Source organism: Sorghum bicolor, chromosome 3 (genome assembly GCF_000003195.3).
Source record: "Sorghum bicolor cultivar BTx623 chromosome 3, Sorghum_bicolor_NCBIv3, whole genome shotgun sequence".
Classification (NCBI taxonomy): domain Eukaryota; kingdom Viridiplantae; phylum Streptophyta; class Magnoliopsida; order Poales; family Poaceae; genus Sorghum; species Sorghum bicolor.
The window spans coordinates 69,446,692-69,457,947 of record NC_012872.2 but is presented as its reverse complement, the minus strand read 5'-3'; the positions used below and the strand labels follow the sequence as shown (position 1 = coordinate 69,457,947).

The window sequence follows — 11,256 nt, the reverse complement described above, 5'->3', positions numbered from 1 at the left end:
GCGGCGGTCGGAACCTAGCACCTGGGGCAGGGGGACGATACTGCTGTCGCCCTGTCACGGGTGCCCTGGACTGGGATGATCCTGCTTCAAAAGCCCTTTTACGTGACTTGGATGCACTGTAGTTGTTGTTATTGTTCTCTTGGGTCAGACAGTCACTGATGTAAGCATTGAAGGTAGCTCTGGCCCCTGTACCCATGGTCTTCAGCATCTTTGGATTCAAGCCTCTCTGGAAACTGGCAATCTTCTTGGCCTCCGTGTTTACAAACTCAGGGGCATATCGAGCGAGATTATTGAAGGCATGTAGATACTCTTTCACAGATTTCGTCCCCTGGGACAGCCTCATGAACTCCCCAACCTTCATTTCAACCACACCAGGAGGAATGTAATTTCCCCGAAAAGCGGTGGTGAAGCGGTTCCAGGTGATTGGTGTCCCCTTCGGGTAGGTGGTACGGTGATGGGACCACCAAATCCCAGCGGGTCCTTGCAGCTGATGTGCCGCATACTCAGCCTTGAGTTCTTCTGTCATTCGGAGAAGACGAAACTTCTGCTCCATGGTGTTGATCCACTCATCTGCTTCGAGCGGTTCCAAGGCCTCCTTAAAGATTGGTGGCTTGGTATCCATGAAGTCCTTGAACGAACTGTACTGGTTGACCTCCCGACCACCCGGATTATCTCCACGACGGGTGTTGTCAGCTATGTTGCGCAAAGCTTCTTCCATGTTGCGCTGCATTTGTTCCATGTTGCGTTGGCTTCCCAGAAACTGCGCGAAAAACACATCCGCAGTGTACGGGGGAGGCGGTGGTGGTGGCGGTGTTGGTGCTCTGTCCTCAATCCGTTGAGACCCACCTCCGGATGTTCCTGTTCCAAGGCCTGGATTGCTGCTACCCCCGCCACGTGTTTGCACCATCTGCATACGCCAATGATAAGCAATCGTTAGGAGTTGCCATCGACCGGTAGAAAATGTGTAAAATCGTGCCATACTGAATTTACTGAGGGAATAGATTCACACAATAAACAAGGGCACAACAACTCATTATCCACGCACAACATCACTAACAGATTACTTAACATTTACGCAACGAGGTTCGCGTACATCCAACTTGCCAGCATACATACACTGGACTTTCCGTATCAACTCATAAAGTCTTACACAGCCCAGATCCAAAAGTACACGACATGCCATGCAACATACAACAACAAAAGAGGGAAGACTAGCTCTAGAGCCCTAGCATCTACTCGCTGTGGTCACTGTCCATGCCAGAGCCATCCTCATCCTCGTCACCACTAGCAGCTGCTCCTATCTCGGGATCCGCGTCCATCTCGTCCTCAGAGTCTAGCTCCGCGGCTCCAGGTAGGTGGTGAGGGTGGAGCTGGTTATGCAGCTGGTGGATCTCCTCATGCAAGTTCTCATTGTACTCCTCGGCATTAGCTAGCTGCTGCTCTAGCTCTAGCTGTCGGGCCCTCAAAGTGTCCTCCTCGTGCCAGGCTTCATTCCTCTGTCCAAGCACATGGACTAGCATGCGCTCGCAGTTCCTGTGAGCAGTAGTCACCCTGTCCTTCTGCTCCCGTACTGCAAGCAGGTCCTGACTCAGCTCACTGTTCTTCTGGACTGCCTGGTCCCTCTCTCTGGTCACACGAGCCAACTCTGCCTGTAGCCTCTCAACCTCAGAGTCAAACTCACGCTGCAACTGACGCTTCTCATCCTGGACGGTGAGAAGAGACCCGGACAAGCGACCCAAACAACGCTCCAGGCCTCCATAGGTCTTCATCAACGCGTACATGGCACTCATAGCTGCACTGTCACTGTGCTGGTCCTCATCCGCACTCCTCTCTAGAGCATTCACCTCGGACTGATCCCACACCGAAGTGTAAGGGTCACCCCGGGGAAACACCCCAGCGAAGGCGTGGGCCAGCTCCTGTGGAAACCTCTCCATGAGGTCCCTCAAAACTGCGAAAGCTGCCCTGCTGGCACCGTGGAAAGGCGTGACACCTCGGGACTCGTACACCCAGCCGCCCCAAGCAGGGTCTCCTCCACTGGTAGGGACAACTGCCTCAACCCCCACCAGGGTCTCGTCACCAAGCGGCTCCTTATCCCAATAGTAGCGAGGCTCCCTTCCTTCGGGATACCCCATCGAACTGAGCACCCTCCAAAGCAAAGTGGGCATCCCAAACTCCTCTAGGAACTTGCTCTTATGTCGCGAGCTCCTAGCTGCCAACGGACGGCGAGGGGCCCGCCCACCAGTGGACTTGCGAGCTGTGAGCCTAGTGCGTGCCATCTGCTGCAAATGGAATACCATGGGTAAGAGTGAGGATTACCTTTAATTATTTTATTTATAAAATGGGACAGATTAACTTAAGGGGGAAGTAAGCAATGATATGAAATGAACATGATGCATGTACGAACTTACGATCTCACAAACTTAGAAAACAAAGGTTAACACTAAGCGGTATATGCGGTGGCACACAGCGTTCTCTCATAACGTAACTAGCGTTCTAAGCGAGAACGTGGTTAGTGTACCTGCAGAAAACTCATTTCAGCCCACCCACAATATGATCATGCAAAGCAAGGATTTAAAACCATGCACTTCACATACACAGACACCCGTCCATGCATGTGACATGCCACTACCCACATCATCGCCCTATTGACGGCATCGCCTCTCAGGACGGAATTCCCAGCATGTGGCACTGTTCCCAAGACACACCAACCTGTGTGCATGACACAGCACCTGACAACACTTCCCTAGACCGGCAGTGTATCCGATCATGCTCTCACAACTCCCACTTACCATGGCGTAGAGGAAGAATTGATCCATACATTACCACTCAAATGAATGGCACTCATACTATTGCACGCCGTATGAGCGACGAAATAAAAATATGATGCATTAACCCCCAAGTCAGTACTTAGCTAGCCACCTTAGAGTCCTTAACTGGGCATAAGGATATGACCATGGCACACTAGATAGTTTTCCAAAACTTAGTTTAACACCTTGATCTTTATTAATTACTAAAATCTTTCATTAAACCGGTTTAGACTTTTGTTTAGAACGTACTTATGAACAGTAACTCGCTAAACCTTGCTCCGATGCCAGCTGTAACAGAACCGACCAAATTATAAGAGATTAAGCCTAATAGTGACCATTTGCATAGTCGAACCATCACGCTTAAGCCCATATAACCCCGGTAGTCCGTGAAATCTCGAAGGATTTCAAACCACACATCGCATAACAGCCAAGATCGTAATAAGTTTAGCGGTCGCCATCCACAAGCACATCCAGATTACAACATTCATAAATACATCGGAGTGCTTAAAGTTATTACAAACCAAGTTCTTCAAGTAGCGGAAGCTTCATAGTTCGAAAATACAACACACACGATAAGTCTGATACAGTGCCATAATTCGGTCATTCCCACAAAAGCAAAAGAAGAGACGGAGTGACCATCGCCCTTGGTCTAGTCATCACCCATAGCTGGGTACAGACAGAGGATGCAATAACCATAGTACATTTGACCATCTGCAAAACAACATGGGAATAGAACCCTGAGTACGAGAAGGTACTCAGCTAGACTTACCCGTCATAAACTTAAAATAAGGACTCATCAAGGATCATGAAGGCTATTTAGTGGGGTAGCTGACAACAACTTTGCAGAGACCGCAAGGTTTTATTACCCAAATCTACATAAATCTTTTCTTCTTTTAATCTGCTCAAGTTGAAAGTATCATTATCTATTATCTAGGTTTGCTCCTGTGCTAATACAAGCAAGTATGAGACTATGATAGTACCTCATCACAGTAGTCATAAATCCGTTTCATTATAACCCAAGTGTTCCATAGTCCTTACTACGAGGACAGGGCTCATGTCAAGTGCTCACTATCCAGGAGCGATGGCGATTCGAATCGATTTCTAACCAGCTGGCGAGGTATTCCCCACACAAACCACACTCACTGATCAAGTGAGCTACAGATCACCATATTACACTATCCAGGACCAATTCGCGGGTTCGGCAGGCACCGCCAGTACCCGAGGACCGTTCCGGCGACCGAGGTATCCAAGGTATACCAAGGTTGCGCGCCGCGCCCTCGTCGTTCTCCTCAACCACCACCAATACAGCGCATGGCGGCTCGATTCCCGGCCCGGATAGTGTTCAGGCTTCGCGGTCGGAACGACTTATCCTTCCAGCTAAGTGTGGGGCATGCGTTCAACATGACAAGAGGGCCGTCAACGATCGGTCCTTAACTGACACAGGCAGGGGCACTATGGGCAACCCACCATAAGACCCTGCCCGGTCTCCAATTACTTTCCACCCTTGGTTATTTCTTTTCCCAGCAACCACTGCTTAATCAAGCAGGTATCCACCTATATCTCGCAGGTGACAGGACATCACCCGACTTCTACCGGACTAAGCAAGCTAAGCATAGACTCCGCGCCTATCTACATAGGACAAGGTAGGTAACGAGTAGGGATAACAAGGAGTACATATGCAGCAACGGTATCAGGCAACTCCTATCACGTAATATGCAATATAGTAGAATAAGTATAGCACTTTATATAAGTTAGCGAGAATAGGGAGACTTAGAATGCTCCGGGGCTTGCCTTTCTCAAACGTGCTGGGTCGGTGATCCGGGCACTCTTGCAGTTCCTCTCCGGGCTCTGGTGCTTCCGGAGGTTCCTGCTCCTGAAGCTCCTCGGGTTCCTCGGGTCCCACTCCGTTCTCCTGCGAGCCTGTATGATGCATATATGCTCATGAGTGGAGTGCGGGATGCCCGAGTGGATGCTTATATGAGAGAGTACCAAAGGAGTCATGTCATGATGCATAGGTAATGCACTTGGTCATGCTTATTACAAGGTAGTCAATCATCATCCAAGAATAAACAATTGAATCAAACATCTATTACATTCTCTTCTATAATTATTTTTCAATTGACATCAGCAACCTACATGATGCTTCAAAGATACACCAAACCCAACTTAATCCATTCAACCCATATACACAACCATTCAAAATTTTCTTTATTCATTTCTAAGCCTATTAAAAATCACATGCAATTCTGTTCATCAATAAATTCCAGAAAAATTACAGGAGACTACTAGTTAATCACAAAGCCCACTGTAAATTTTTCATAATTTTCGGTTACTTATTTTGAACCACAAAAAATCACAAGATTAAGTAATAAAGTAAGTATAATCACCCTACTGTGATATAAGTGTCAAACAACAGATTTCATATTTTTACAATTTGTCTAATATCATAAGAAACACCCACAAAATATTCCAGATTTATTGCATGATCCAATTAATTATTAAAAATCTTAAACCACTGCCATGCAAGCATTTAAATTACCATAATTTCATTTATACACCAAATAATATGTAACAATATTTTCTCAGGGAGTAAACACACATGCAGAGCCAGCAAAACAAGTTTCACATTTTTCTGAGCCATATTCTATTTACTATGCATTTTCCAAGTTTAACAAAAACATGGATTAATTATACTTACACAGAAAAGTTATTCAAACATGACATGCAATTACATCAAACTGTAGATCTGAAAATATAGAGCACACCAAAATTTATTTCATTCAATTTGGAGCTGTAGAACTCAAGATATGGATTTTACAAACTTTAAATCAATTTCTGGAAAACACTTTTTCAAGAAAACCGACGAAAAACGCTACGCTCACCCAGATCTACACCCACTGCGGTACCCCTGCGACTGACAGTGGGTCCCCGACCCCACCAGTCAGTCAGACCGAGAGGAAGCTCACCTCCGATGAGCGGATCTCGCCGGCGGTGAGGCCTCCGGCCACGGGGTGAGCACCAACGTGCTCCCCGCAGCGAGTCGCACCCAGCGGTACCCTTGGATCGACCAGAGGACGGCCGGAACACCTCCGACGAGCATGCATGGCGGCACGGCGGCGCTGCTCGCCGTGGCTAGGCTGCTCCGGCGCGGTAGAGCGTGCGCAAACGCCTCTCCGAGCTTCCTCACCTTCCTACCGACCTAGCGCGACAAAGAACGAGCGAAACGATGCAGGGAAACGCTAGATCCACCGCGGCGGAGTACTCCGGCGAGCTCGGGGTAACTCCGGCGAGCGATTCACGGCGCTCGACGGACTCTCACCTCGGTAGAACGTTCGCACGAGCTTACCCTAGCGACGGCGAGTGCCCTGGTGCTCTCGGCGTCGAGCTTGATGCTCTGGTGTGGCCGGCGACGAGCGGCGGAGCTCTCTCCGGCAATGGCGTGCGGAGGAGCGGCTGCTGCTGCGCGGCGCGAGCGGAGGAGGAAGGAGAAGGAGAGCGCGGGGGAGACAGAATGGGCGAGTGGTCTGGGAGCCAGCGCCGGCGTCCCGACCAGGGGGGTTGGAGGCCGGCCGCGGCGCGTCCAACGCCGGCGTACGGCCGCCACGTGGCCGGCGCCGGGTGGAGCAAGGCGGGCGCCGCGCGCGCGGGAGAGAGGGGAGGGGGGAGCGGGCCGCGCTGCCCAGCTGGGCCAGAAGGGAGGCGGGTCGGCCCAGCAGCGCCTGCCCCCTTTCCTTTTTTTTTAATTTCTTTTCTCCAAATTCTTTCTAAATTCATTTGGACCAATTTAAAATCATTTTCACCTCTTGCTCCCAAAAACAAAGTTGTTCCAAAACAAAAACTCTACCACTTTGCTTTAACAAGCAAAACCAAATTCCAAACAGAATTTGAATTACAAGTTAAAACTCAGTTCTAGGTTTTAATTAAATTCTTTTTGGATATTTTTGTATAAATTCCATTTCTCAAATTCCATAGCTCCAAAAATTGCACAAAAATATTCTAAATGCTTCTCACACATAAATCAACCTAATTTGAATTTTTCACAATTTTAGAAGCAAGTATCATATTTTTAACATATTTAAAACACATGAAATGAAGCACATAAAATCATAATTTGACAAGAGTGTCATGCTCATGATGCTTATGCTTGATGGAAATGCTTATGCATGACTTTGGTGATGCTAAGTGCATGCTTAACACCTAGGGTGTTACAGACACGTCCACCGGTGGCGAATTACGAGGACCGGACAACATACCAGAGTGCGGCGGGGTGGAGTCGTTCATCGTCAGTCATGGCGCCGGCCGTCGGGCGGGATCCTTCGTCTTGTTTTGTCAGATCGAATTGAACTCACATCACCGGCGTCCTGTACTGTAGTAGCTGCTAGCAGAGGCATGTGAATTGGACCTTCGTACAATAATCATACACTCATATATAGTTTCTCTGGGAGTGGAATCATACTAGATCATATATAAATCATACTAGAGCCATTGTACAAAGAAGCAAGATCCATCCATCACGCACAACCAAATTGAAGCTCGCACAGATGTAAATATATTTCAAGCGCCATTCATGAGTGGCTTCTTTACCAGATTGGTGACGTACTTCTGCTCGGGCCGGTGCTTGTTCTCGCTGGGCCGCACGGACCTCACCTTCCGCAGCGATGACACGCGCATGCGCCCGCCAGCCCTGGCCGCGTCGCCGCCAGGCGCCGTGCGGGGCGGGTAGACGGAGACCTTCCCCTTGACGCGTGCCCTAGCGATCCTTCCCCTCGATCGATCGCGCGTGACGGTCGTGTGTGACGGAGCTCAGGTGGCATCCGTTCGTTGGCTGGCGGACGTTATTCTGTAAAAAGACCCCCCTCTCTCTATTGCCATCGGATGACTATTCTGGAATGCAGATCGATAGTTTGCAAGTTTGCACAGTATACCCAGTTTGCATACGATACGTACCTTTGATTTATTGTACTAAATATTTTTAGCTTTTTCAACACTTTTCTTCTCTAATCCTTTTCTCTCCTGGTACAACTCATTCCCGTTTCCTTCGATTTTGATAAAATTCTAGCATAAGCGGTCAGCCACATAGGACCCACCCAGATTAAGAGGTGTTTGCTTAGGAGTGCTAACGTTTAATAGATACCGTAACAATTTTGTTTTAATTGATAATTAGTGTTCAATCATGGACTAATTATACTTAAAAGATCCCGTCTCGCAAATTATTCTCTAGTTGTGTTTTAGTTTTGTAAATAGTTTATATTTAATACTTCATGCATGTGTCTAAATATTTGATGTGATGGAGAATCTTAAAAAGTTTTTAGATTTCAAATATGTATGAAGTATTAAATATAGATAAAAAATAATTAATTATACAATGTATCTGTAATTGTGAAATGAATCTTTTAATAGTTGAATAATAATTATTAAATAAAAAAACAACTTTAAACAAGGGCTTACTCTGTGCTTCCGTGTCTATTTCCAGTTTTCCACTCCCCGATCCGAAGTCCGGACGCCGTCCCAGTGTCCCCACCCACCGCGGTCTCCACGCAGCCACGGGCATGTGGGCCCTCAACCTGAAGGCCGGTGGGCCTTGCCTCACGCCGAGGCATCGCCAGCGGGCGGCGCGGTTCCCGCTTGCCGCCGGGATCGGCTCGCTGGCTGTGGGGCCGACGAGGTGGAGGCGGCAGCCGGTGCGGTGGCCGAGTTTGGCGGTGAGCGCGTCGGGGTGGAAGGGCAACAACGGTCGAGAGGACGGCGACGAGCCCAGGAACAAGGCCTCCTCTTCTGGTAGGTTCTCCTGGCCGACCTCCTGATGCTTTGTTCATCTGTGCGATTGGAGCAGGATCTAGTCGATTCGCGTGTGTGAAGCGGTCAACGTTTGTAGACTGGGTGCGGATTGAAATTATTGGCGCTCGGTGATGAGATTGTTGGCCGGATTATGTGGCCTTTGCATCGAGGTCGTGTTGGTTACTGTGCGATTTGTGATGCAAGGGTGTAATACATGTCTCACTGGATTTCTAATTGCTATGTGTCGTGAGGTACGCGTAGGAATCTGGGTATGTTTTGAGCTCGATGGTTGTTCTTCAGGGTCCATTTGGAGTTTGAGACATTTTTGGTGCACTTCGTGATTGAAATGGACTTCACTGCAGTAGTTGTACTGATCTCAAATTCTGTATGTAGAAATTGTGGAGCTCGATTGCTGCATTTGAATTTTCCAGCCAGTCTTTCATTCATGTGTCAATTGTTTAATCAGCAAATTGAGGGATTTGATCTCTGTACATTTCAGTGGAAAGTACATCACCAAGTGCTACTTCTAGTGAATGCATATATTAACTTTTGGCTATCCAATGTTGGCATTTTCCTTGTTTCTTTCCGTTTACATCTGATATATACATTATTAAGATTAGGTAGTTCTTTGTTGATGTGTCTTAAAAACGTTTGGTATTGGTACAAAGGCCATATTTGAATTTCCCTGTAGTATGTATTGCGCTGGTGAATTCTGACATCTCATTTCTGCATGCAGGAAAAGGTGATGCACCTACTCCCAGTGGAGATGCTTCCAATGGAACAACCCAAAATCAGGGCGAACCAAAATCAAGTGACACGATGTATATACCTAGCAACTTGTCATATTGGCGAGATGTGAGAGCAAGCTTTGTGATTCCAAAGTTGGTAAGACCAAACTTTCTGGTCTTTGCTATTTCATCTGTACTAGAAAGTTTGAGAAAAGAATTTCACAGGCACCTTTAGTATAGCTTATTTAGCGATTGCATAGGAACGGCGTTAGAATCTGAATCTGAAAAGAATTTAGCCTCATAAAGGGAAGAAGACAATGAGCCAATTTCTGAAGATTGACTCGCACTTTATAATCTCCTAACATTGTACCTAGATGTTACAACCTCTAAAATGGACACGTGAGACTTTGGAAACTTAAGATTGTCCATGGTACAAATTGCATTTTATTCCATAGTCAGTTTTTCAACTTAAAGAATACTATTTTTCTCTGCTGTTGGTGTTTTCCCCTTTTTGGAGAAAGTTGAGATTTTAGACTTGGCCGTCCTCAACTCCTCAGTCGATTGAAACATTTTTCCCACTATCATCTACGTGCTGATCCTGTACTTCTATTCAGGACTTTTTAATGGTTCTCACTGCAAGTAATCATTGTTCCAGTTTATGTTAAACTTCCTATCTAGCAATGTATAGATAGGCTAAAATGTAAATTTCTTCATCTTAAACAACATCATACTTCTAGATTGTCTCCATCATGTAGTGTAACAAGATCTTCAGTGCCCTATTTCTAATACATCCCAATGTCTTATACACATTTTTCTTGTCCCAATTATTTTCCATTTGTCCGATGTACAGGTCAGATCCCTTTTTATTCTCCTTTAGCAAAGAAGTAGCCTGTCTCTGCCTGAAGCTAATTCGTGTTTTTGTTAAGAAATCTCTCATTGGCCTGGTCCTAATTATTTTTTTCCCTAATTTGTTATTTATCATGCATCCAAACCAGGAGCAAACAGTAGATGCAAATAGTCCACAACAGACAGCTCAGGATGGATCAGTATATCATCTTCCCCGAAAGTGGGCTCATTCTATTCCTATGCCAGAGTCTGGATGTGTGTTGGTCGCCACTGAAGAGCTTGATGGCAATGGAACCTTTGAGAGGACTGTCATCCTTCTCCTAAGACTAGGTTCAAGAGATGCCTATGATGGCCCGTTCGGTGTCATCCTGAACCGTCCACTGTACACTAAGATGAAGCATGTGAACCCATCCTTCGGCGAGCAAGCGACACCTTTTGGTGATTGTTCCCTCTTGTTTGGAGGCCCTGTCGATATGAGCATATTCCTGATGAGGATGACCGAGGGAAGACCGATCAAGGGGTTTGAAGAGGTGGTACCTGGCATCTGCTTTGGCTTCAGGACTGACCTGGAGAAGGCCAGTGCTCTGATGAAGAATGGCACGGTTAATCCTGAAGACCTGAAGTTCTATGTTGGGTACTCTGCTTGGGAACATGACCAGCTGCTGAGTGAGATTGATGCAGGATATTGGGTGGTGACTTCCTGCAGCTCAGGCTTGATAACCGACGCGCTGACAATGGACCCCTCCTGCTTGTGGACCGAGATTTTGCAGCTGATGGGAGGCCAATACTCAGAGCTGAGCCAAAAGCCGAAGCAAGATGGCATGTGAACTTTGCTTGCTTGCATCCTAGCCATTTGCCACGGTCCCTGTGGCCAATCTGTACATAATTTGAGTAATCGTCGGCTGATCTTAGCCAGTGTGATTGCTCTGCTCGATGTAATTGCATATGTGGACTGCTTTGTCTTGTTTTTAACCTTGTGAAAGAACGATGCGGTACTTGAGCACGGCAACGCCTGCCTGCCTACTTGCTGTGCCCAAAGCTGAAACTTTTTATCTGGTGCGTATGCTGGCATCTGATGGGACTTTTGATACTATGTA

At 47.0% G+C, this 11,256-nt stretch overlaps 1 protein-coding gene across 1 annotated transcript; it reads left to right on the top strand.

Annotated features, from left to right (window-relative positions):
* Window positions 8,264-11,256, top strand: LOC8063151 (UPF0301 protein Cpar_0662). The gene is made up of 3 exons (XM_002458834.2): window positions 8,264-8,585; window positions 9,322-9,470; window positions 10,309-11,256. The coding sequence occupies exons 1-3, from the start codon at window positions 8,357-8,359 to the stop codon at window positions 10,984-10,986; spliced, it is 1,056 nt and encodes a 351-aa protein (XP_002458879.1). The 5' UTR covers window positions 8,264-8,356; the 3' UTR covers window positions 10,987-11,256.